The 26,435-nt window shown below is 50.1% G+C and overlaps 1 protein-coding gene across 5 annotated transcripts in view; it reads left to right on the top strand.

The window, feature by feature from the left end:
- eif2ak1 (eukaryotic translation initiation factor 2-alpha kinase 1) overlaps positions 1-26,435 on the top strand; it is a 67,278-nt gene that overhangs the window by 21,693 nt on the left and 19,150 nt on the right. For all 5 annotated transcript variants that reach the window (XM_038819796.1, XM_038819795.1, XM_038819797.1 and 2 more), the window contains 8 exons: positions 9,991-10,034; positions 11,021-11,120; positions 13,426-13,506; positions 15,653-15,752; positions 15,863-15,926; positions 20,701-21,184; positions 25,452-25,560; positions 26,004-26,110. In XM_038819796.1, the coding sequence (XP_038675724.1) occupies positions 9,991-10,034; positions 11,021-11,120; positions 13,426-13,506; positions 15,653-15,752; positions 15,863-15,926; positions 20,701-21,184; positions 25,452-25,560; positions 26,004-26,110 (1,089 nt within the window). The remainder of the gene's footprint in view (positions 1-9,990; positions 10,035-11,020; positions 11,121-13,425; positions 13,507-15,652; positions 15,753-15,862; positions 15,927-20,700; positions 21,185-25,451; positions 25,561-26,003; positions 26,111-26,435) is intronic.

The raw sequence follows: 26,435 nt of genomic DNA, 5'->3' as shown, positions 1-26,435 counted from the left end.
TGAAGTTGACCACCCTCTAATGCTCCGCCAGGAAATCAAGAAAAGGCTGCCACCGCCGGAAGAACCCTTGTACCGACCCCCTAAGGGCAAACTTGACCCTCTCCGGTTTAATGAACCCAGCCATGTCGCTGATCCAGGATTCCAGGCTCGGGGGCTTCGCGTCTCTCCACTGCAAAAGGATCCTTTGCCGGGCTACTAGGGACGCAAAGGCCAGAATACCGGCCTCTCTTGCCTCCTGCACTCCCGGCTCCGATGCTACCCCAAAAATAACGAGCCGTCAGCCCGGTTCCACCCTGGAGCCAACCACCCTGGACAAGGTCCCCGCCACCCCAATCCAGAAACCCTCCAACGCCGGACACGCCCAGAACATGTGGGTGTGATTCGCTGGGCTCCCCGAACACCTGCCACACCTGTCCTCACCCCCAAAGAACCGGCTCAGCCTGATTCCAGTCATATGTGCCCTCTGCAGCACCTTTAGCTGGATTAGACTAAGCTGTGCGCAAGAAGAGGAGGAAATCACCCTCCCCAGGGTGTCCACCCACGTCCCCTCACAATCTCCTCCCCCCACTTCGCTTTCAGCTCCTCCACCGAGGCCTCCTGCATCACCTGATAAATTGCAGAGATCCTACCCTTGCTGACCCACGTCCCCGAGAGCACCCTGTCCTGAACCCCCCTTGGCGGCAATAGCGGAAATTCCGCTACCTGCCGCCTAACAAACGCCCTAATCTGCATATACCTGAAAGCATTCCCAGGGGGGAGACCCCACTTCCCCTCCAACTCCTCTAAGGTCGCAAACTACCCGTCTAGGAAGAGGTCCCCCATCCACCTGATACCTGCCCTGTGCCAACTCAAAAACCCTTCATCTATCCTCCCTGGTACAAACCGGTGGTTCCCCCGTATCGAGGACCAAACCGAGGCCTTCCCCCCCTATGCCTCCTCCACCACATTTTGAGGGCAGCCACCACTACCGGACTCGAAGAGTACCTTGCCGGGGGGAGCGGCAACGGGGCCGTCACCAGCGCCTCTAAACTCGTGCCCACAAAGGACGCCGCCTCTGTCCTCTTCCATGCGGCTCCCTCCCCCTCCATCACCCACCTATGAATCATTGCCACGTTCGCAGCCCAGTAATACCCACACAGGTTGGGCAGCGCCAATCCACCCACCTCCCTGTCTCGCTCCAAGAATACCCTCCTTCTGCGCCCACACAAACCCCGTAATGCTCCTGTTAACCCTCCTAAAGAAAGCCTTTGGAATCATAATGGGTAAATACTGGAAGAGAAACAAAAACCTTGGGAGCACCGTCATCTTAACCGACTGGACCCTGCCGGCTAGGGAGAGTGGCAACACATCCCACCTCCTGAACTCCTCCTCCATCTGCTCCACCAGCCTCGTGAAGTTTAACCTATGCAGGGCCCCCCAGCTCCTGGTTATCTGGACTCCCAGGTATCTGAAGCTCCTCTCTGCCCTTTTCAGCAGGAGCTCCCCTATCTCTTTCTCCTGGTCCCCCATATGCACCACACACAGCTCACTCTTCCCCACATTGAGCTTATAGCCAGAGAAGTCACAAGGGCGGATATTGACACTGCTGCAAAGTTTATTGGTGCTGGAGCTGCCACAGTCGGAGTGGCAGTTTCTGGGGCTGGAATTGGAACCGTTTTTGGTAGTCTTATTATTGGCTTCGCCAGAAATCCATCCCTGAAGCAGCAGTTAATCTCGTATGCTATACTTGGATTTGCCTTGTCTGAAGCTATGGGACTCTTCTGTTTAATGGTCGCTTTCCTGATTTTGTTTGCTATGTAAAATTTGTTGATGAATAGCCTAATCAAGTACAAATGTAATATTTCACCATGGCCCCCACAAATATTTGCGTTGTTATCTTGGAAATGTATATTTCCTAACTCTGTCAAATGTTCCAATAAATCCTAATACAAATTAAAAAAAGAAAAAAAAAGATTAGTAGGGGGAAGCTTTAGGTACCTAAGCATTCAAGTGGCACGGGAATGGGACCGGCTACATAAATTAAATCTGGCCCGGCTAGTCGACCAAATGAAGGACGATTTTTGGAGGTGGGTCGCGTTTCCGCTGCCACTGGTTGGGAGGCTGCAGACGGTGAAGATGACGGTCCTCCCGAGATTCCTGTTCGTATTTCACTGTCTCCCCATCTTTATTCTGCGGTCCTTTTTTAAACGGGTCAACAAAGTGATCACTGGCTTCGTTTGGGCGGGCAAGACCCCCGCGGGTAAGGAAGGTAATGCTTGAACAGAGTCAGGGAGAGGGCGGGCTGGCGCTGCCAAATTTTAGTAACTATTACTGGGCGGCGAATATAGCCATGATCAGGAAGTGGGTGGTGGCGGAGGGGTCGGCATGGGAGAGTATGGAGGCGGCTTCATGCAAGGGCACCAGTCGGGGGGCATTTATAACTGTGCCTCTGCCATTCCCGCCGGCACGGTACTCCACCAGCCCCATGGTGGTGGCGGCTCTGAGAGTCTGGGGGCAATGGAGGAGATGTGGGAGCAGAGGGAGCATCCGTCTGGTCCCCAATCTGTAATCACCGGTCTGCCACGGGAAGTATGGATGGGGGGTTCCGGGGATATGGCGGAGAGCAGGGATTGACAGGATGAGGGCTATGTTTATAGAGGGAGCTTTCCGAGGATGAGGGTGCTGGAGGAGAAGTTTGGGTTGGCGAGGGGAAACAAATTCAGGTATCGCAGGTACGGGACTTCCTACGTAAACATGTATCAACCTTCCTGCTCCTACCGCTAAGGGGAATTCAGGACAGGGTAGTTTCCAGAGGGTGGGTAGGAGAAGGGAGCATCTCTGACATTTACAAGGAACCTATGGGGTCAGAGAAGACGCAGACCGAGGAGCTGAGGCGCAAGTGGGAGGAAGAGCTGAGGGTGAGATAGAGGATGGTCTATGGGCGGACACGTTGAGTAGAGTCAACGCGTCCGCAACATGTGCCAGGCTCAGCCTGATACAATTTAAGGTCGTTCACTGGGCTCACATGACAGTGGCCCGGATGAGCAGATTCTTTGGGGTGGAAGACAGGTGTGCAAAATGTGCAGGAGGACCATGAACCATGTCCACATGTTCTGGACATGTCCGAAGCTTAGGGGATTTTGGCAGGGGTTTACAGATGTCATGTCCACGGTGTTAAAAACAAGGGTGGCGCTGAGTCCAGAGGTGGCAATTTTCGGGGTGTCAGAAGACCTGGGAATCCAGGAGGAGAAAGAGGCAGACGTTCTGGCCTTTGCTTCCCTGGTAGCCCGGAGACGGATACTATTAGCTTGGAGGGACTCAAAGCTCCCGAAGTCGGAGACCTGGCTATCGGACATGGCTAGCTTTCTCTGTTTGGAGAAAATCAAGTTCGCCTTGAGAGGGTCACTGTTAGGATTCACCCGGAGGTGGCAACCGTTCGTCGACTTCTACGCGGAAAATTAATCGTCAGCAGAACGTGGGGGGCTTAGCTTAGAGTAGGGGGTTAATAAAGGTGGGACCTGTAAGGAAGTAAGACGCCTTTTGCACTATGTTTATAGTTTCATGTACATTGTTTATTTTGTTGTTACAATACCAAAAATACCTCAATAAAATGTTTATTATAAAAAAGTACTTAGTTGGGGTAGACGTTTGTGTGTGTGACAGAGGAGGGAGGGATAGAGTGTGTTTGACAGGGGATATGGAGTGTGTGTGTGTGACAGAGAGGAGTAAAGAAGGTGTGTGAGTAGAGAAGGGTAGAGGGTCCGACACGTACAGGAGCAGGTCGTCCGTATAGAGAGAGACCCTATGTTCCACCCCACCCCTGGTCATTCCCATCCATCCCTTCGCAGCTCTCAACGCAATCGCCAACGGCTCTATGGCTAGCGCGAACAGCAACAGGGAGAATGGGCATCCCGTCTGGTCCCGCGATGCAGTCTGAAATAATCTGATACTACTCTGTTCATCCTGACGCTGGCTTTTGGGGCCTGGTACAGTAGTCTGACCCAATTCACCAGTCCCTCCCCGAACCCAAACCGTCTGAGCACCTCCCACAGATAGCCCCACTCCACCCGGTCGAAGGCCTTCTCAGCGTCCATTGCCACCACTACCTCCGCCTCCTTGCCCGCCGGGGGCATCATGATCTCATTAAGCAATCTTCTCAAGTTAGCTGTCAGCTGCTTGCCTTTCACAAACCCTGTCTGATAAATCACTTCCGGTACGCAGTCCTCAATTCTAATCGCCAGGACCTTTGCCAGGAGCTTGGCATCCACATTGATCAGGAAGATTGGCCTGTATGACCCGCAGGATTCCGGGTCCTTGTCCCGCTTCAGTATAAGCGAGATGGTGGCTTGCGACATCGGCGGCGGCAGGGTCCCTCTGTCCCTTACCTCATTAAAAACCCTCATCAAGACCGGTCCCACTAACTCCGAGAACTTCTTGTAAAACTCTACTGGGTATCCATCCTGCCCCGGGGCTTTCCCCGACTGCATGGTCTTTAGGCCCCCCAATACCCCCTCCACTCTAATCCGGGCCCCCAGCCCGTCCACTAGTCCCCCACCTACTTTTGGGAATGTTAACCCATCCAGGAACCTTTTCATCTCCTCCGGGGGTTCTGAAGTATACAGCCTACTATAGAAGTCCCAGAATACCTTATTCAGTCCTGCCGGGTCCTCCACTCTGCTCCCTTCCCCATCGATCACTCTACTTATTTCCCTGGCCGCCTCCCTCTTCCTGATTTGCTGCGCTAGCAATCTGCTGGCCTTCTCCCCATGCTCATACACCACTCCCCTCGCCTTCCTAAGTTGTTCCACGGCCCTACTCGTGGATAGCACCCCCAGTTCCGCCTGTAATCTCCGTCTCTCCCTGAGTAGGTCCTCCCCAGGGGACCCCGCATGCTCCTCGTGTTTCCAATAAATTTCCCTAACCAATCTGTCCATTTCTGCTCTGTCCGCCCTGACCCTGTGAGCCCGACTTGAGATCAGCTCCCCCCTCACTACTGCCTTTAACGACTCCCACAGGGTCGCTGCTGAAACCTCCCCCGTATCGTTCACCTGCAAGTAGTTTTGCATACACTTCTGAAGTCTCTCACGTATCCCCTCCTCCGACAACAATCCTACGTCTAACCTCCATTGCGGGCGTTGGTAATTCGCCCCCCCGACCTGCAGGTCCACCCAGTGGCATGGTCCGAGATAGTGATTGCCGAATATTCCGTATTCTTTACTTCCCCTACACAGTCCCTGCTCAAGATAAAGAAATCAATCCTAGAATATACTTCATGAACATGTGAGCAAAACGAGTAGCCCCTTCCCGTCGGCTGTCTGACTCTCCAGGGGTCCACTGCCCCATTTGCTCCATGAACCCTTTCAGCTCTCTTGCCATTGCTGGGAGCCTACCTGTTCTGGGACACGACCGGTCCAGCTCCGGGTCAAGGACCGTATTAAAGTCCCCCCCCCACCCCCATTATCAACCTACGTGAGTCTAGGTCCGGGATCTTCCCCAGCACTCTTTTGATAAAGTCCACATCGTCCCAGTTCGGAGCGTATATGTTCACCAGCACCACTCTTCTCCCCTCCAGTTTTCCCCTTACCATCAGGAATCTGCCCCCTCCCCTGTCTGCGACTATGCCTTCCGCCTCAAATTGAACCCGCTTATTGATCATAATTGCTACCCCCCTGGACTTAGAATCCAAGTCCGAGTGGAAGACCTGGCTAATCCAGCCCTTCCTTAGCCTAGTCTGGTCAGACACTTTCAGATGTGTCTCCTGCAACATAAATACGTCCGCCTTTAGAGCCCGCAAATGCGCGAAGACACGTGCCCTTTTAACTGGCCCATTTAGTCCCATGACATTCCAGGTGATCAGCCTGGTTGGGGGGCACAACCCCCCCCCCCCCCCCCCCCCACCACGCCGGTCAGCCATAACCTTTCTCGGGCCCGCCCCCGGCCCGTGCGGCCGTGCCATTTATGGCCGCCTCCACCCCTGACCTCCTTTCTATTACCTACTTCAGATCCCCCCCCCACGTCAGCGGAAACCCCCCCCCCCCCAGCAACATCCCCTGGTAACCCCACCCCTGCCATCCATTGGCTGTATTCTCTCTCCACCCCCCCCCCCCCCCACCTGACTCCCTTGACTAGCCAATCTGCTGGCCCGGTGACTCATCACTCCGGCGCCCACTTGTCCCACTCCTATTGTTTCCCCGACCTCATCCCTACTCCCCAGCGCACCCTGCCCCTCTCCAACCCACGAGCAATCTCACTAGCCCGGGAAGGACAAACAAGATGTAAACCTCAAACAGCCCCGCGAGGCTGCTCCAGGTGCAATACAGTTCCCGCCGTGTACACAGAAAAGAGTTAACCCACATCCCTTTCCGAGCATTAATAAAATAACCCCGCAATACCCCAGTACCCATACAACACCCACCCGAAACAGACATAACAAACCATAAACATAAATAAAACTAAAGCCCCCAACCCACGTCTTTAATCCCCATTGCAGACCGGCCACCCCTTTGTTGCAATACCGGCTCCGGTGTACTCAGAGAGCCCAACAAAAGGTACCCACCACAGCAGAAAGACCCAGAAAAAGAAAATAAAAGCAACAAAAACAGGCAAAGACTGCCCACAAAACAAATACCCCACATGGCACCTTTAACACAATAAACAGTCGACCAACAGTCCAGGCACAGTCAGCATCCCTTCAAACGGTAGTTCTCGGACCTTAGCTTGCGTCCGTGGGACCTCTTTTTTCGGGACCAGCCCCTGATCCCTCGCAAAGTCCATCGCTTCTTCGGGCTCGGAGAAGTAGTGGTGTTGACCCTGATGCGTAACCCAAAGACAGGCCGGGAAGAGCAGACCAAACTTCACGTGCTTCTTGAACAGCACCTCCTTAACTTATTTAAAGGCTGCTCGCCGCCGAGCCACCTCCTGGCTTAGGTCCTGGTAAATGCGAAGAACACTGTTGTTCCACGTTCTGCTCTTGGCGCTCTTTGCCCACCGCAGCACCCGCTCCTTTTCCACAAACCTGTGGAACCTAATCACCATCGGACAGGGGGGACCCCCCGGACGCACCTGTCTCGCCTGTATTCTGTGTGCCTCCTCCAGCTCCGGCGGTAGCGGGAAGGCTTCAGCCCCCATCAGCTGCATCAACAGGTCTGCCACAAACGCTGCCGCATCAGCTCCCTCAGCCCCCTCCGGGAGGCCGATGATCCTCAGATTTTGTCTTCGGGCTCTATTTTCCAACTCCTCTACTCTGTCCAGCAGTCTTCTCTGCCTCTCCTTCAACCCGTCGACTTCTAACGCCGCAATTGTCTGCGCATCCGCCTGCTCCTCCACCGCCTCTCCCAGCTCCTTAACCTTTTTGTCCTGGGCATCCAGCCTCTGGTTCAGCTGATCCACTGCCTTCTGAAGTGGGTCCAAGTTATCCCGCTTCAATGACTCAAAGCTGCTTTTAATAACGTGCAGCATATTTTCCAGCACTTGCTGGATTGCTGGGTCCGAGGTCCGCAGGTCCGCCATCTTGGGTTCCGGGTCAGCTTCCCCTGCACCTTGTCTTTGTCCCTTCCTCTCCCGTTTTCGCTGCTTCCTGCTCTCCCGCGGTTCCATGCAGTTCTGCCCGCTCCTCCGCACCTCCGTGGCCGTCCTTTCACCGCTCCACAGTCCTGCAAAACCGGGGAACCAGGTCCTTAAGTCCCACCGGAGTGAGAGCCCCCGAATGTGCGGCTCACTCACTCATTGCCAACCGGATTGGTGGGCTTTCTTAACTATAGTGTCGGCATGGGGGGACCAGGACAGGTTGTTGGTGATCTGGACACCTAAAAACTTGAAGCTCTCGACACTTTCTACTTCGTTCCCATTGATGTAGACAGGGGCATGCTCTCCACTACGTTTCCTGAAGTCGATGACAATCTCCTTTGTTTTGTTGACATTGAGGGAGAGATTATCGTCTTTGCATCAGTTCACCAGATTCTTTATCTCATTCCTGTACTCTGCCTCGTCATTGTTTGACATCCGACCCACTATGGTGGTGTCATCAGCAAATTTGAAAATCGAGTTGGAGGGGAATTTGGCCACACAGTCATAGGTGCATAAGGAGTATAGTAGGGGGCTGAGGACACAGCCTTGTGGGGCACACTGGTGTTGAGGATGATCGTGGAAGTGGTGTTGTTGCCTATCCTTACCGATTGTGGCCTGTGGGTTACCTGCCCCACTCTCTGCTCGTACCCTGCTGATTTGACCGGCTGGCTCACCACATTGTGGGTTTTTCCTGGCCCCTCACCTTGCTGTTGCTGGCTGGCCTGCCTATCCTCCTCAGCCAAACCCCCCACCCCCCCGCCCCGGGGGGTCGATTCGCCCCTTACCTGCTCCTTTTGCTGCTCAACAGCTGCTGACCAGCTAGCTCACCTTGGTCGGGACTTTTGCCCGGTGCCTGACTGGTGCCTTGCTGGTGTGCCCTCAGTTTTTCGCGAAAGTAAAACAAAGGAGGCGGGATTCTCTCACCTCGGGGCCGGGTTGGAGAATCCCGGGACGGGCGCGAATCGTGCCACGCCACCCCGACGCCAGTCTGCTGATTCTCCGGAGAGTGGAGAATTGGCGCCGGCGCGGTGCCGGTCAGCGGCCGCTCTACGGGGGCCCCCTGACGATTCTGCGCCCGGGATGGGCCGAGCGGCCACGCAATAAAAGCCGAATCCCGCCGGCACCGTTCACACCTGATCTTACCCGGCGGGACCTCAGCGTGGATGCATCTGGGGGTGGCTTGGTGGGGGGTGGGGGGGGGGGGGGGGGGGGGGGGGGGGGGATCGGATCGAACCCGAGTCCTCGGTGCTGTAGGCTGCAGTGCTAACCACTGCGCCACGGTGCTGCCCAACCACAGGAGTGATAACACTGACTAATAGGTATCTTTATGATAAAACAACTTTAAACAAAGAATCAATCACATTAGCAACACAGTAATAGCTTTCCAATTGACAGTTAAAATTAAAAGAAAAAAAACTAACTTACGATCTATACCTGCCACTGTATATTCCGATTAAGCAACCCAATACAGTTCAAATGCCATTTCAAAAGAATTAACACTCAGGGTTACTTGCTTATCTGTGCAGATCTTTGGAGAGAGAGAGAGAGACCCTCTCAGGAACAAACTGAAAATCCTTCTGTCTTGTCAGACACAAATCTTCTGACAAACTGCTGTTCAACTTAAAATCTTTTAACAGACTGCAAAACTATAGCAAAGCCTGGCTCCTCCCATTAATTACACCATCTGTGGCCAAAATCTCCTGCCTCCTCCCACTAAGATGTCCCATGACCTGCTTAGCGAGGACTCAACACAACCCCTCATACATTATCTACACCTAAGGGAACCTCCAACAATAAAAGCAGTTCCATTAGCCAATTCTACGAAAACAAGTAAATGGTTAAAATCAGTGATTATTCCTCACCGGTACAACTTCTTAATCACAGCTTTAGCAGACATACTGCCTGTATGTATTTGAACACAGGGTTTTTAATGACATTACTTCAGCAGAATATAAAATTGTCATATCCCGCACAGAGTACGGGGTCTGAATGCTTGCCATCCCTGTGCTCCTTATGGAGTACGAGCTTCTCTGCTCGGGGCAGGGATCTCAGTTAACTCATGTTTACAAGGTCAGCCAGTAAGGCACCAACCTCAAGAGGAACCTGGTAGGGATCTGCCGGGTAGAGTACATATCGTTCAAGTAGATAGAACTTTGTTTCTTATTTTACTTGGTGTGGACTCCCCATGTCCTTATTTTTACAAATATGCAATATATAACAATTTCTCCTACCCACAGACCCCAGCTCCCCCCCCCCCCCCCCCCCCCCCCCCCCCAATTGGTCAGGGCCCTGTGCGTAGGCATGGTGTGTTTCATTGTAAATCCGCCTCTAGACTGGGAAGCCTCCAGCTGAGGGTAACGTTGCCATAGGTGTTGAGCGTTGGGCAGTTTGGATTGCAGTGAATGAGGTTGGCTTCTCATTCACATTGCCTTTCTGTTTTTTTAGAGACCTGCTACAAATGGAGATGCAGCTGCCCCTGTCTCCTGCAGGTATGTGGTGAATGAACTGAGTGTGGGTGCAGTGGGTATTTTACTGGACTAATAATCCAGAGGTGAGAGTTCAAATCCCACCGCAGGTAATTTGAGAATTTGAATTCAGTTATTCTTTTTATTTTCATTAAAAAAATGTTTTTTTTAATGAATTTAGAGTATCCAATTATTTGTTTCCAATTAAGGGGCAATTTAGCGTGGCCAGTCCACCTAACCTGCACAAATTTGGGTTGTGGGGATGAAACCCACGCAGACATGGGGAGAATGTGCAAACCCCACACGGACAGTGACCCGAGGCCAGGATTGAACCTGGGACCTCGGTGCCGTGAGGCAGCAGTGCTAACCACTGCGCCACCATGCCACCATGTCTGAATTCAGTTATGCTTTAAATTCTGGGAATAATGTTCTGTTGTCAGTAAACTGACTATGAAGCTTTCGGAGTATTGTTTAAAAGCCCAACTGGTTCACTAAAATTCTATTGGGAAGGAAACCCCCCAGTCTTACCCGGTGGGCCTGTATTTGTGACTCTACTCCCATACCAACTTAACGCCAACTGGAGTCTTATCTGCCCTTTGATGAGGCCGAGCAATCTCTCAGTTGTATTGAAGCTAACTCAGGAATGGACTATAAATGCTGCCCTTGCCAGTGGTGCCCACACAAGCTTGATTTTAAAAAAAATTGTGGGTGAGCAACATTACCAAAGTCTTTTTAAAAAATAAATTTAGAGTACCCTATTCTATTTTTTCCAATTAAGGGGCAATTTAGTGTGGCCAATCCACCTACCCTGCACATCTTTGGGTTGTGGGGGTGAAACCCACGCAGACACGGGGAAAATGTGCAAACTCCACACGGACAGTGACCCAGAGCCGGGATTGAACCCGGGTCCTTGGCGCCGTGAGGCAGCATCATTACCAAAGTCTTAATTATTCAGAATGTATCAACTAGAAGTTTGTAAACTGAAGCGTTACTTTTTGATCTGTGCTCAGAACCAAGGAAACCCTGTTCCATGAACAGACATCGCGCTATCTCAGTGAATTTGAAGAGATCGGAAGACTGGGAAGAGGTAGTTACGGGAAAGTCTACAAGGTTTGTGGCAAAAAATCTTTCATTTTTGATTCTGGATTCTGATTTTGCTCTAAATAAAAGCTGTATGAGCTAGAGAAACAGTAAGAGATATGGAACCTCTTCTAACGTGTTATCCTTCCCCTTACCTAGAAGCATATGGAAGCTGACATGAACCTGAAGGTGCAGAGTATCTGAATGGCACTGTCATTCAGTGATAGAAGGCTAGAGGAGGAAAAATTAAAACTTCATTAATTGGAACAGAAGTAAGGCCATTCGGTCCCTCAAGCCTGTTCCACTATCCATTTTAGATCATGACTGATCTGTATCTTAACTCCGTTTACCCATCTTGGTTCCGTAACCCTTAACGCCCGTTGCCTAACAAAACGCTATGAATCAAGAATTCTGGAAGGGGGTGGCGGGGACAGTGTCGAGGGTGGTTGGATCCAGGGTCAAACCAGGGTGGGGACTCGCGATTTTTGGAGTTGCGGTAGAGCCGGGAGTGCAGGAGGCGAAAGAGGCCGGTGTCCTGGCCTTTGCGTCCCTAGTAGCCCGTCGAAGGATTCTGTTACAATGGAAGGATGCAAGGCCCCCAAGCGTGGAGACCTGGATCAGTGACATGGCGGGATTTATAAAATTGGAAAAGGTCAAATTTGCCCTGAGAGGATCAATACAAGGGTTCTATAAACGATGGCAGCCTTTTCTGGACTTCCTGGCTCAGAGATAGGTAACTGGGTCAATAGCAGCTGCATTATTGTAGTGTTTATTCTGTAACTTTATAGTGTGTTAATTTGTGTTGTTGTTAAAATGCTGGGTTGTTCATGGGGATGGGGCAAATGTATATGATTGTTAATATTATTGTTATTTTCGGTATTTTACTAAGGTGCGTCAATGTTGTGTAAAATCAAAATTTCTCAATAAAAATTATTTAAAAATAAAAAAAAAACGCTATGAATCGAAGTTCGAATTTTCGAATGACTCCAGCCTCAACATTTTGTTTTTTTGGGGGGGGGGGGATATTTCCAACCAAAAGAAAAGGCTGCAATGCACATAGGTTCCAACCAGCACAATTGATCACGCCGGTCCCAATCCAGGCTGGCTTTTAAGGGTTGATTCGAAGAGCCACAGCTGACGGGCCTCCGCCATCAGCGGGGGAGCATGTATTCCAGGAGTCCCATGGGGAGATCAATCGTGCGGGTTGCACCTCCCCACCCGAATCTGTAGGTCTCTCTGTTGCTGGATGCAGTGGAGGTTTCCTTCACCGCTTTGCCTCCAATAGCTGTATGGCTGGGGCAGGGAGAAGAAGTATCACGCGTTGGGGAACTTCATTTTCATGCTGACCATCGGAGGAGTCCTGTCGGAAGTCCGTCTCTGATCCTACTGTCCTCCAAAGGCATTGAAGATTCCATATCAATGTCTGATGCAGAGTCTCATGCAGACCTGGACCCTGGGAGGGGGTTCTGCTCCCTGGTCAACGGATGATAGATATGGGGGACAGGGGACTGATTTGTTCAGTGGGGCTACCTCTGGTGGCTCCCTACCTTTGAGGTGGTCCACATGCTTGCGTACCGTCCATTCGCTGGTTTTGACTATATAGGAGACTGGTCACGTCTTTCCGCTATGGTCCCACCCGGCTCCATCCCCCAAATTCTGGACATATACTGTCCTTTGGATTGAATCCTGCTTCCAGTGGTCATGAGACCTCTTCTGGAGGTCTTGTTTCTTTTCCACATTCCCGCCTTGTCCAACTCCAGCTGGAGATATGCATGGCACATGTCCAGTTTCCAAGAAGGAATGGCCCCCAGCCAACTATGCGTAAAGCTCTTCCACACATGGCATGGGGTACCTGTCCTAACGGGAAGCCTTGTTGACCACTGTCAGTGGCAATCGAACTGATTGTTGTCCCTGGGAAACCGGGGTCATTGTTGTCCCAGTAATTGTTAATGGTTCTCTGGCATTCGTTGCCAGCCCTGCCTTAGTGTCCTTTAGGCCCAGGTACTGGATCCCTAAAGGAATTTTCCTGAATGTCTGTTGTCCAATGATCAAAGTGGCAACCTCTGTATCTATTTCCATATCCAAGGGATGGCCATTCACTTGGAGGGTTATCTTAATTGAGGCTACTTTTGGCGACGCATGCAATTTATTTGCGGGGCGGGAGCTCGTATTCCACGAGCGCCATGGAGAGATCAGAGGGTCATCCCCGTGGGTCTCGTGAGGATTATTACAGTTCTATTTGTACTTTGATGGCATAATGATAGCGTGAACATGAATCGCGTGCATTAAAATTCATCCATCAGTAATTGTACCCTTGTATTTCTATTTATTCCAGGTCAGAAATAAATTGGATCGCCAGCTATATGCTATAAAGAAGATTCTCATGAAGAAGATTACAAGATATGACTGCATGAAGGTATCCAGTTAATGGTGGTGGCGCTGATATTTGCGTAGCAAGTTGCCAGTTGTATGTTTGAGATGGCTGCCTATTTGTTGATGAAAGTAGGACTCACTATCCCTGTCACCTCCTCACGCCCTACAACTCTCTGTCCAGGTACCTGTGCTCCTCCAATTCGGGCCTCTGGCACAACCACAATTTCTATTCCTGCACCCTTGGCAGCCATGCTTTCAGATGCCTGGGTCCCAGTACTCAATTATTTTTTCCCAATTAAGGGGCAGTTTAGTGTGGCCAATCTACCTAACCTGCACATCTTTGGGTTGTGGGGGTGAAACCCACGCAGACATGGGGAGAATGTGCAAACTCCACGCAGAAAGTGACCCGGGGCCGGGTTCGAACCTGGTCCTTTATTAGAATTCTTTTAGGTGGTAACAAGCAGGGTAGATGAAGGAGAACCAGTCAATGTAATATACTTGGATTTCCAAAAAGCGTTTGATAAGTTACCACACAATAGGCTACTTAATAAGATAAGAGCCCATGGTGTTGGGGGTAATATAATAGCATAGATAGAGGATTGGATAACAGATAGAAGACAGACAGTTGGAGTAAGAGGGGCACTTTCAGGTTTACAACCTACAACCAGTGGAGGTGTCCATGCTGTGGCCACAATTATTTACAAAATATCTTAATGACTTAGATAAGGGAAGTAAATACACTATTGCTAAGTTTGCAGATGACGCAAAAATTGGTGGGAAGGCAAATGGTGAGGATGACACAAAGTCTACAGAGGGTAACAGAAGGGTTAGGTGAGTGAGCAAAAACTTGGCAGGTGGAATATAATGTAGGAAAATGTGAAGTTATGCCCTTTGCTTAGAAGAATAAAGAACCTGAATAATATTTAAATGGAGAAAGGATGCAGAAAGCTGTAGTACAGAGGGATTTGGGGGTCGTGGTGCATAAATCACAAAAAGCTAGCATGCAAGTTCAGCAGGTAATTGGGAAGGTAAATGGAATGTTGGCCTTTATTTTAAAGGGAATGGAATATAAAAATAGGGAAGTCCTGCTAAAACTATACAAGGCACTAGTTACACTACACCTGGAATACTATGAACAGTTTTGGTCTCCTTATCTAAGGAAAGATATACTGGTATTGGAGACAATCTAGAGAAGGTTCACTAGATTGATCCCGGGGACGGAAGGTATTTCTTGTGATGAGAGGTTGAGTAGGCTGGGCCTGTGCACACCGGAGTTTAGAAGGATGAGAGGCTACCTTATTTTTTTTTAATAAGAGTACCCAATTCAGTTTTTTTTTTTTCAATTAAGGGGCAATTTAGCCTGGCCAATCCACCTAACCTGCACATATTTTTTTGGGTTGTGGGGGCGAAACCCACGCAAACACGGGGAGAATGTGCAAACTCCACACGGACAGTGACCCAGAGCCGGGATCGAACCTGGGACCTTGGCGCCGTGAAGCCGCAGTGCTAAGGCTACTTTATTGATATATATAGGATTTTCAGGGGCTTGACGGTAGATACTGAGAGAATGTTTCCTCTTGTAGGAGAGTCTAGGACCAGAGGCCATAATCAAGGTCGTCCATTTAAGACAGAGATGAGCAGGAGTTTCTTCACTGAGGGTAGTGAATCTGTCGAATTCTTGACCATATAGAGCTGCAAAGAGTGGGTCATTAAGTATGTTCAAGGCTGAGATAGGAAGATTTTTAATCAGTAATAGAATCAAGGGTTATGGGGTTAAGGCGGGAAAGTGGAGTTGAGGATTATCACATCAGTCATGATCTCATTGAATGGCAGAGCAGATTCGATGGACTGACTGGCCTTCTTTTGCTCCTACGTTTTATGAAAATCACCTTTTTCATGGTCTATTTGCAGTGACACTGAAAACTAAAGGTGTCCAACCTTGGGTGAGGACAGGATGTAGCTGTTGTTTACCCATTGTGAACCTGCACTCGGTAGAGGACTGACTTATGGGGCCCATGGAGCATTAACTCCGTGAGGATCAGCACTTTGCTCAGAGGAATACAATCTATTCACCCCCTCAAGACATACTTAAGCGTGATATTCAGTTAAGTTAGCTCTTGGTGATTATTTGTGAGAATTCTGGGTTTTGAAGTGTGACTGGAGCCCTTTCTGTTTTTTTTTTGTTTCAGGTTCTGAGAGAGGTTAAGGTTTTAGCTGGCCTGCAGCACACCCACATTGTTGGCTATCACACTGCTTGGATGGAGCATGTACAGCAACAACCTCCGAAAAGTATAGTTAAACCTCAAATCTTTACAAAAACCGAGACAAATAGGCATCTGCGTCTTCTTTCATTAACGCACCGTTGACCAATATATTTTTCCTCTGGTTCTGTCATTTAGATAACCAAATGCCTCTCAGCAATTTATGTGCGTTAATGGGTCCCTCTGGTCAGGAAGAGTGTCGGTAAGAATTTATTTTCTTAAATTCGTTGTGAAGATACTGAAGAAGGAACGTAACATCATCTGTAAATTTAGGATTAGCTAGGACTGTTCTTCTTAAGGCAGAGTAGATTGAAGGAAGATTGAATAGATATGTTCAAAAATTATGAGGGGTTTTGACGAGTGGGTTTCACTCTCAAGAGGGTCGGTAATCTTGTAATTCAGGCGAGGGGGGCAGGAGAGTAGGCTAAAGGGGTTGCCGTTCAGGCTAGTGGGGGAGAGTTTCCGATATTCGGGGATTCAGGTGGCACGGGACTGGGGCAGGTTCCATAAGCTCAGCCTGTCCCAACTGGTGGAACGAATGAGGGAGGAGGTCCAGAGGTGGGATGCGCTCCTGCTGTCATTGGCGGGGAGGGTGCAGACTGTTAAGATGACGATTCTCCCGGGGTTCTTGTTTGTTTTTCAGTGTCTCCCCATCTTTATCCCGCAGTCCTTCTTTAAGAGGCTGAATAAAATTATTCTGGGATTTGTATGGGCAGGGAAGTCCCCGCGGGTGAAGAGGGTGATGCTCGAAAGGAGCAGAGGAGAAGGGGGGGTGGCGTTGCCGAACTTCAGCAAATATTACTGGGCGGCCAACATAGCGATGATAAGGAAATGGTTAGTGGGTGCGGGGTCGGTTTGGGAGCGGATGGAGGCTGCTTCGTGCAGCCCTGGTCACAGCGCCTCTGCCGCTTCCGCAGGCACGGTAGTCCACCAGCCCGATAGTGGTGGCGGCTCTTCGGATCTGGGGCCAGTGGAGGAGGCATGTAGGGGAGGTAAGAGCATCGGCGTGGACCCCAATCTGCGGCAACCACCGATTTGCCCCGGAGAACATGGATGGAGGGCATCGACTGTGGAGGAGGGAGGGGATTGTGAGGATGGGGGATCAGTTCCTGGAAGCAAGCTTTCTGAGGATGAGGGCGCTGGAGGAGAAGTTTGGGCTGACGAGAGGGAACGACTTTAGATACTTGCAGGTGAGGGATTTTGTACGCAGACTGGTACCGTCCTTCCCACGTCTCCCGCCGAAGGGGAGGCAGGACAGCGTAGTTTCTAGGGGAGAGGTGGGAGAGGGTAGAGTTTCAGATGTCTACAAGGAACTAATGGGAGCTGAGGATTCACAGACCGAGGACCTGAAGCTTAAGTGGGAGGAGGAGCTTGTGGGGGGGGGGGGGGGGGGGGGGGGGGGGAGCTAGAGGACGGTATTTGGGCAGAATCCCTGAGCAGAGTAAACATGACCGCAACATGCGCCAGGCTCAGCCTGATCCAGTTTAAGGTCGTGCACTGGGCCCACATGACGGTGGCCCAGATGAGCAGATTCTTCGGGCTGGAGGACAAGTGTGCCAGATGCGCCGGAGGGCCGGCTAACCATGAACACATGTTCTGGTCGTGCCCTAAACTCAGGGGGTATTGGCAGGGATTCGCAGATGTCATGTCCCGGGTATTGAAAACTGTGGTGGTAATGAGCCCGCCGGTGGCAATCTTTGGAGTTTCGGAGGACCCGAGAGTCCAGGAAGAGAGAGAGGCCGATGTTCTGGCCTTTGTTTCCCTGGTGTCCCGGCGACGAATACTGTTAGCGTGGAGGGACTCAAAGCCCCCAGGGGCTGAGGTATGGCTATCGGACATGGCGAGCTTTCTTGGTCTAGAGAAAGTCAAGTTTGCCTTGAGAGGTTCGCCCGAAGGTGGCAGCCATTTGAAAATTAAATGAAATTAAATCGCTTATTGTCACAAGTAGGCTTCAATGAAGTTACTGTGAAAAGCCCCTAGGTCGCCACATTCCGGCGCCTGTCCGGGGAGGCTGGTACGGGAATCGAACCGTGCTGCTGGCCTGCTTGGTCTGCTTTAAAAGCCAGCGATTTCGCCCAGTGAGCTAAACCAGCCCTTTATTGACTTCTTCGTAGAGGAGTAAGCGTCAGCGGGGGAGGGGCTAGAGTAGAGTAGGGGGATATTGAGGCAGGTCCGTGCGTAAACAGAGCCGTGGTTTGCAGTATGTTTAATTCGTAATTTGTGTCTTGACTTCTTTCTCTGTACCCCAAACGTTGCTGTCTACCATTCCAAAGATCCCCCAAATTACATCATGACCCTCAGGGCTAGTGCACGGTCAATTCCAGCTCCATTTGACCAGGAGTCACAATAAAAGTGAAATTAGATGTTTTAATATACCTGAGGACCTTGGTTGAGCTCAATAAACTGCAGTCACCATGTTTGTAGATTTAAGACAAATAACCTTTTATTATTTAACAGTAAAATATATTTTTTAAAAATAATAATTTGTTAAAGGTTTCATAATTAACAAACACAATCTAAACTACAAAACAACTCTGAGAATTGTTCAAACATGGTACAGTTGTCACACTAACACAAGGAATCCGAGATATAGAAAAACACACAACAAAAGCTACATCCAAGTCCCCCCCCCCACGTATCCCCTCCAATCCAACAAAATAAGCCCTACCTCCACCCCCCCACCACACCCCACCCCCAACAGCTGATGGTAATTAACTCTTTGAAGTATGAGATAAATGGCTGTTAGAATCCCTCTACCCATCCCCTAATGGTGTACTTGAGAAAATACAAAAAATGTCCATAAGGTTATCCAACCAGACCGAGACACTAGGTGGAGCAGACGCTCTCCATCCCAGCAGAACCTGCCTTCGGGCTATTGGCGCAAAGGTGAGTGGACCTGCCTTCGCCCCCGTCTGCAGCCCCGTCCAACACCTGAAAATGGCAACCAATAGACAAGGCTCCAGATCAATGTGGGTTTCAGGCCCTCCAACCCCCCTCCGGCAAACCCACAGCCTGAAGGTTTTGTCTCCTCAACCAATTTTCCATGTCGTCGACCATAGCCTTCAATCTTTTCTTTTCATCGGCCATCATTGCCATCTCGGCCTCTAGCGACGCAACCTGGTCCTTGTGTCTCGTGAGCACCTCCTCATCCCCTTTCAGGATCTCGCCAAGCTCTCTCGCCATCCCCACCGCTTTACCTAGTGATGGAACCATCAATTCAGCGAACACGTGTAGTTGGATCTGAACAGAGGCTTTAATACACTTACAACAGAGCCAGCCTATTCGTCGTTGAACTTCAGATGTACTGCAGGGTGGCTCTAAGGCACTAATCTTTATACATCGGTCCCAGGGGGAGGAGTCCTGGGCGGAGCCAAGGGAGGAGCCCAGTACAAACTCTCGCGTACTCCCAGAGTGACTCCCCCTGGTGGTCGGATAGTGCAACTGCACTTACAATGGTGGATAGTGAACATATACACGGAGTTATGTTGGCAACTATATACAGCATTGATCTTACAACGGGTAGATAACGAACATATGTACATGGAGTGATATTGGCAACTATATATAGTGTGAATCACATTCACCACACCTAGTTCCACCCGGACCGGGTCTAACATGTTGTCAATTGACTTACATATTTTGTCGGAAATGAGCTCCACTGCTACTCGAAGTGTAAGCTGAATTGTTTATTGAATTATTTTGCTAAGGTGTCTAAAAGTATGTCTAATGTAGTCGGGACAGCCGATGACTGCAGCTCTGCCAAACGCCATCTTAACTGCCGAAGTGTTCCATGAGGCACCCGAGAGAGTCTGTTTATGGATTCCTGGGATCTTTTCCTTTTGAGGGGGGGGGAGCAAGGATTTAATGCCGGGGAAACTTATCAAATCAATTTGTACCGTTGCCTGGAGAAAAACACCCGGACAAAATGGCCGAAAATGCCGATAAAGTGGAGGTCCTGGCTGAAGCGACCAGAAGCGCGACCTACCACCTACATATCGCAACAAAAGTCCAACAATAATGTAATGAGACTGACAAAGTAACTTGCTCCTTATTACCCATTACCCAAGCCCCTTTCTGACTGACCCCACTGTTGTAATGTAGGAAACACAATAGACAATTTATACACAACAAACTCCCACAAACAGTAATGTGATGATGACCAGATCTGATTTTGTGATGTTGAATGAGGGATAAATACTGGGCAGGACACCAGGGAGAACCTCCCCCTGCTCTTCTTTTAATACTGCCGGAGGCACAGTGACTAGCAGTGCTGCCTCACGGCGCTGAGGACCCGGGTTCGATCCCGGACCTGGGTCACTGCATGTGGAGTTTTCACATTCTCCCTGTGTCTGCTTGGTCTCACCCCCACAACCAAAAATCTGCAGGGTGGGTGAATTGGCCACGCTAAATTGCCCTTAATTGGGGGGGAAAAAGAATTGGGTACTCTAAATTTTTTTTTTTTAATTCTTTGACGACTGCCAGAGGACCTTTCATGGCCCCCTAAGAGAGCAGATAGGGGCTCGATAAATGTGTCATCCAAAAGACAGCACATCCAACAGTGAAGTCCTCCCTCCAGTACTTCACTGGACTATCAGCTTAGACTTTGAGCTCGTCTCTGAAGTGGTACTTGATCCCGCACACTCCTGTCTTGGGGAGAGTGTCACCCACGGAATCAGGGCTAATGATATCCCAGAATATTCCAAAGTGCTTTCCAGCCAATGACATAATTTTGAAGTGTAGTCACTGTTGTAATGTAGAAAATGTGATAGGTAGGGAAAAGTTATTGGAGCAGGAGGTGACAATTCAGAACTTCAGCCGAGATGATTTATGGCCCAAGTACACTTAGGAAGCATTTAAATAAATTTTTTATGTAGATATGAATCAGGAACAGGAGGAGGCATGTAGTTAAGGTTACTTTTATTAATTTGATACTTCCATCTCCAAGTTTTAAAGCTATCAAAATTGTACCCTTGCAGAGATTCTTTTGTCCAGAACACGCAAACTAGTGGCTCAAGTATTGTTTTTGCGGACACTGGTTCTGTTTCAAGAGTGGCAGAGACTTTGTCAAGCAGCAACCTGGTTGAGGAAGAGATGGGCAAGAACATATCAAATGGAAATTACAACAACATTTTCTTCCATGATGGAGACCATGGAACAAGCCATCTAAATAATGGCAGATGTCAATCACCAGCCTTACTCCCAGGAACGAAAAGTCTCCAGGTGTACTCTCCATTCTCTTTTTCAAAAAATCCAAGCTACGAGTCACAAATGCCCCAAGTAGTAAGGAACAAATTGGGCCCACTGATTGAAGTAATGGAGACTGAGGCAGAAGACCTCGAGAGGGATGAGGGAAGAGTAACCAACACCATAGAGGAGATTTCAGGTTCATCTGCCTACTCTACCAATGACTCAAGTCCAGAGGATGGCTCATCATTCACAGATGTACACCCTGAGTCCAAGGTGAGGAAGCCGTACACCTTGGGAATGATTTTCATCAAGTTTATCCATTAAGATTTATGTTTGAAATTCAATGTAAGGGATGTTACTGCTGAAGATAAGAAAGCTTTCCTCATGCAATAAGAATCAGAATCAGCATTCAACATTCCCAGGCAGGTACAGCACGTGTTAGATACAGTAAAGCTCTATCTACACTGTCCCCATTAAACATTCCCAGCACAGGCACAGCACTGGTTAGATACAGAGTAAAGCTCCCTCTACACTGTCCCGATCAAACACTCCCAGCGCAGGTACAGCACGGGGTTAGATACAGACTAAAGCTCCCTCTACACTGTCCCCATTAAACATTCCCAGGGCAGGTACAGCACTGGTTAGATACAGAGTAAAGTTCCCTCTACACTGTCCCCAGGACTGGAGCGTGGCTGTCACCACTGGGCTGCTGGAGTGTTTTTTTGGGTGGGGCTGGCGAGGGCCCGGAGGGAGGTCCCCTTACAGGAGGCCTCCTCCGTGCGCACCCACTTGGCTTCTTGCTCCTTGATCCATCCCCTTACTCGCTCATCCGTCGCCGCCCAGTGGTAGAATTGTAGGTTTGGGAGGGCTAGCCCTCCACGTTCTGGGAAGCACTAAAGGCCGTACTAAGAGGGGAAATCATCGCTTTCAAAGCGCGAAAAGATAGGGAAGAAAAGACGGCTAAGCAGCAGCTGGTTGACTCCATACTGGAAGTAGACCTTAAATACTCCGAGGCCCCGACCGTAGAGCTCCTGGCGGAGAGGAAAGAGTTACAAAGGAACTTTGATTTGTTCTCCACCAGGAAAGCAGTGCTTCAACTCTGCCAAGCACGTGGGACCCTATACGAACACGGAGACAAAGCCAGCCGCCTGCTGGCACACCAGCTGAGAAAGCAGGCAGCCACCAGAGAAATTGCGCAAATCAGGGATACTGGAGGCGCATGACAAACAGAGCCAGAAAAGATCAACAAGGCATTCAGGGCCTTCTACCAAGGGCTGGACACCTCAGAGCCCCCAATGGCGGAGGCCGAGATGAAACAGTTCCTTGATGGACTGGACATACCAGTCGTGGGGGAGGGCAGAAAACACCTGGAAGCACCACTAGCACTGAAAATGAAAAAATGAACAGAATAAGCTCCATGTAGGTGGGGAAGGCACCGGGACCGGACGGATTCCCGGCAGACTTCTACAAAGAATTTGCGACAGCACTGGCCCCGCACCTGCGGGAGATGTCCACAGACTCGCTGGCCAAGGGCACACTGCCACCCACGCTAGTACAGGCCTCAATCTCGCTGATACCCAAGAAAGACAAAGACCCAACGGAATGTGGGTCATACAGACCCATCTCACTGCTGAACATAGATGCCAAAATACTGGCCAAGGTTCTAGCCAAAAGGCTAGAAGACTCCGTGCCAAAGGTGGTCGCAGAAGACCAGACGGGCTTTGTCAAAGGTAGACAGCTTACCTCCAACATCAGGCGCCTGCTGAATGTGATAATGACCCCCTCCGGGGAGAGAACACCAGAGGTGATCGTCTCCCTAGATGCAGTGAAGGCCTTCGACAGAGTCGAATGGAAAGGTACTGGAGCGTTTCGGACTTGGAACAGGATTCACCTCCTGGTAAAACTCGTAGACAACGCTCCCATGGCGAGCGTACGGACAAACGATACCAACTCCCGATACTTCCAGCTGCACAGGGGCACCAGACAAGTGTGCCCACTGTCCCCGCTGCTGTTCGCCCTAGCGATCGAGCCACTAGCAATTGCGCTCAGAGCGGCAAAAAGCTGGAGGGGGATCCGAAGGGGTGGCAGAGAGCACAGAGTCTCACTCTATGCAGATGACCTGCTCCTCTATATCTCGGACCCACAAAGCAGCATGGACGGAATCAACGTGCTCCTGAAAGAGTTTGGCCCTTCTCGGGCTACAAACTCAACATGAGCAAAAGCGAGATCTTCCCGGTACACCCGCAAGGGGGGGGGGGGGGGGGGGGGCAGCACTAAAGGGGCTGCCGTTTAAACAAGCCCGAATCAAATTCCGCTACCTGGGGATCCAAATGGCCCACGACTGGAAAGGGATCCACAAATGGAACCTCACCAGTCTGACAGAGGAAGTAAAAAAGGACCTGCAAAGATGGAGCACACTCCCACTCTCCCTCGCAGGGAGAGTCCAGACGATCAAAATGAACATTCTGCCCAGGTACCTCTTCCTATTCAGATCCATCCTGATCTACATCCCCAAGGCCTTTTTCAAAGCATTAGACAAACTAATCATGGCGTTCGTATGGGCGGGGAAGAATGCTAAGGTCACATAGAAGGTCTTACAAAAAACAAAATCAATGGGGGGGCTAGCCCTCCCAAACCTACAATTCTACCACTGGGCGGCTACGGCCGAGCCAGTAAGGGGATGGATCAAGGAGCCAGAAGCCGAGTGGGTGCGCGCGGAGGAGGCCTCCTGCATGGGGACCTCCCTCCGGGCCCTCGCCACAGCAGCACTCCCATCCCCATCCAAATAACACTCCAGCAGCCCAGTGGTGATAGCCACGCTCCAGTCCTGGAACCAGCCAAGGCAGCAATTTGGCCTGACCAAAATGTCGGACAAAGCTCCAATCTGTAACAACCATAGGTTCCCACCAGCACTGACTGACGCCACCTTCAAAAGGTGGAGACAGGACGAGGGGACACTGACAGTCAGGGACCTACACACCGACGGCAGGGTCGCAACACTGGACGAACTGACGGAGAAATTCCAGCTGGCCAGTGGGAACGAGCTAAGGTACCTGCAGCTCAGAAACTTTCTACGAAAGGAGACAAGGACTTATCACAACCGCCACAACAGACATTACTGGACGAGTTACTGGAAGCAAGCATATTAGAGAGAGGAAACTGTAGTAACATGTACAACCGACTGGTAGAAGGGGCCGACACCATACTGGATGCAACAAGAATGAAATGGGAGGAGGACCTGGGGATTGAGATAGGGTGGGGACTCTGGAGCGAAGCACTGCATAGGGTCAACTCCACCACCACGTGCGCAAGGCTCAGCCTGACGCAGCTAAAAGTGGCACATAGAGCCCACTTAACAAGAACTCGTATGAGTAGGTGCTCCCCGGAGGTGGAGGACCGATGTGAACGGTGCCAAGGAGGCCCGGCCAACCACGCCCACATGTTCTGGTCCTGCCCCAGACTTGTGGAGTACTGGACAGCCTTCTTTGAGGCAATGTCCAAAGTGGTGGTGGTGAGAGTGGAGCCATGCCCGAAAGTGGCAGTCTTCGGGGTTTCAGACCAGCCAGATCTATTTCTGGGGAGGGCAGACGCCCTTGCCTTTGCCTCCCTGATCGCCCGACGTAGAATCCTGTTTGGCTGGCGGTCAGCAGCACCACCCAGAGCTGCAGACTGGCTGTTCGACCTCTCGGAATCTCTCCAAATGGAGAAAATCAAATTCACCCTCCGAGGGTCAGACGACGGCTTCCAAAGAACGTGGGAGCCATTCACCTGATTGTTCCGGGACTTGTTTGTGGCCAACAAACAAGAAGAATAGCCAGGAACCAGGGGAAAGCAGCCAAAGCATGAGAGGAGGAGATAGAAGTGGGGGGGGGACAACTCATTCTAAGAGGAAGGAAAGGCGAAACCCGGGGGAGGGAGGGAAGAGATAAGGGAACAATAGTGGAGAGCCATTGGGGGGGGGGGGGGGGGGGGGGGGTGGCAGGGAAAGGTTAACCAGCCTGACATCCACAGGAACAGAGAAAAAGGAGAACACAGGCGGAGGACGGGAGGGCCGGATGAAGTGGCAGCGTGCACGAGAAGACAACGGCGGCAAAATCCGACCGGGGGAAGCGAGGGGCAACACCAGCACCAAACCCACTCGAGGATTGCCCTCCAGAAGTGCCTCGCCGGCATGAATGGATGCCTACTTACATATATATAGATATATCATATCCTGTGTAAATAATGGCAAAATATACTTTGTGCAAAAATCCAATAAAAAACATTTTAAAAAAAAAATTAATGAATGATCCTAGGGCACTATTTCACAGAAGAACAGGAGACGTCTCCCCAGTGTCCTACCCAATATTTATTCAGAAATGCTGAAGCAGATTGTCTTACCATGTTGCTGTTAGGGCGCTTGTGTGCAAATTGGCTGCCTTGTTTGCTGCACTTCCATCACACATCAAAAATTACTTAATTGTCTGTAGAATGGGTTGAGATGTCTAGAGGTTGTGAAAGGCATTGGAGAAATGTAAAGGCTGACCGTCTTATTTCTTAGATCCATTTCCACCTCATGCTGCATATACAAATGCAGTTGTGTGAGAGGTCCCTTCAAGATTGGATATTGGACCGGAATACCAGACCAGGAGAGGGCCCATCCCTTATTTGTGAGTTGTTTAATTCTTTATCATCCTTTCATCCTTTATTTCTTCTCAAATGTTTATGCCAGTTTTTTGCTGCTCCTTTCTCCTGAAAGCAGTTTCATGGCTGTCAGTTACCATCCTGTAATTCACCCTGGTGGCCATCATGTATAAATGTTGGCACGGGTTAGGTGGATTGGCCATGCTAAATTGCCCGTAGTGTAAGGTTAATGGGGGGATTGTTGGGTTACGGGTATACGGGTTACGTGGGTTTAAGTAGGGTGATCATTGCTCGGCACAACATCGAGGGCCGAAGGGCCTGTTCTGTGCTGTACTGTTCTATGTTCTATGTTCTCTATTTTGTTAAATATTTCAGTTGCCTTGTTCCCTCTCATTTCGAAAAAATAATTCTTTGGTTTAAAAAAAAGCAAGTTGTAAAATTTAATTTGTACCTTTTTGATATTATTCAGGTGCATTTAGTTTAGTGGAGCCTGACTGCACCATTCATATATTTCGCCAGCTGCTTGAGGGAGTGTGTTTTATCCACTCCAAGGGTGTTATGCATAGAGACTTGAAGGTGAGTACGTATCACTGTGTTCATGCAAGACTTTGATGTATCGAAAGGGGCTATTTAGCCTATCATGCTCATGCCTACTATTTCAAAGAGCTACTCTACTGATTAGTCCCACTCCCACTCCTCTCCATAGCTGTGCAGATATTTTCGTTTCAAGGATTTATCCAATTCACTTTTGAAAGTTATTGTCGAATCTACTTGCACCACTCTTTCAGGCAGCGCAATCCCGATCACAGCAGCTCACTGAGTAAAGAAAGAACTCGCCATCTCATCTCCCCCTGGTTCCTTTGCCATCCTAAATCTGTGATCTCTGGATACTGACCCTCCT

Source organism: Scyliorhinus canicula, chromosome 15 (genome assembly GCF_902713615.1).
Source record: "Scyliorhinus canicula chromosome 15, sScyCan1.1, whole genome shotgun sequence".
NCBI lineage: Eukaryota > Metazoa > Chordata > Chondrichthyes > Carcharhiniformes > Scyliorhinidae > Scyliorhinus > Scyliorhinus canicula.
This window is presented reverse-complemented; position numbering and strand designations above follow the sequence as displayed.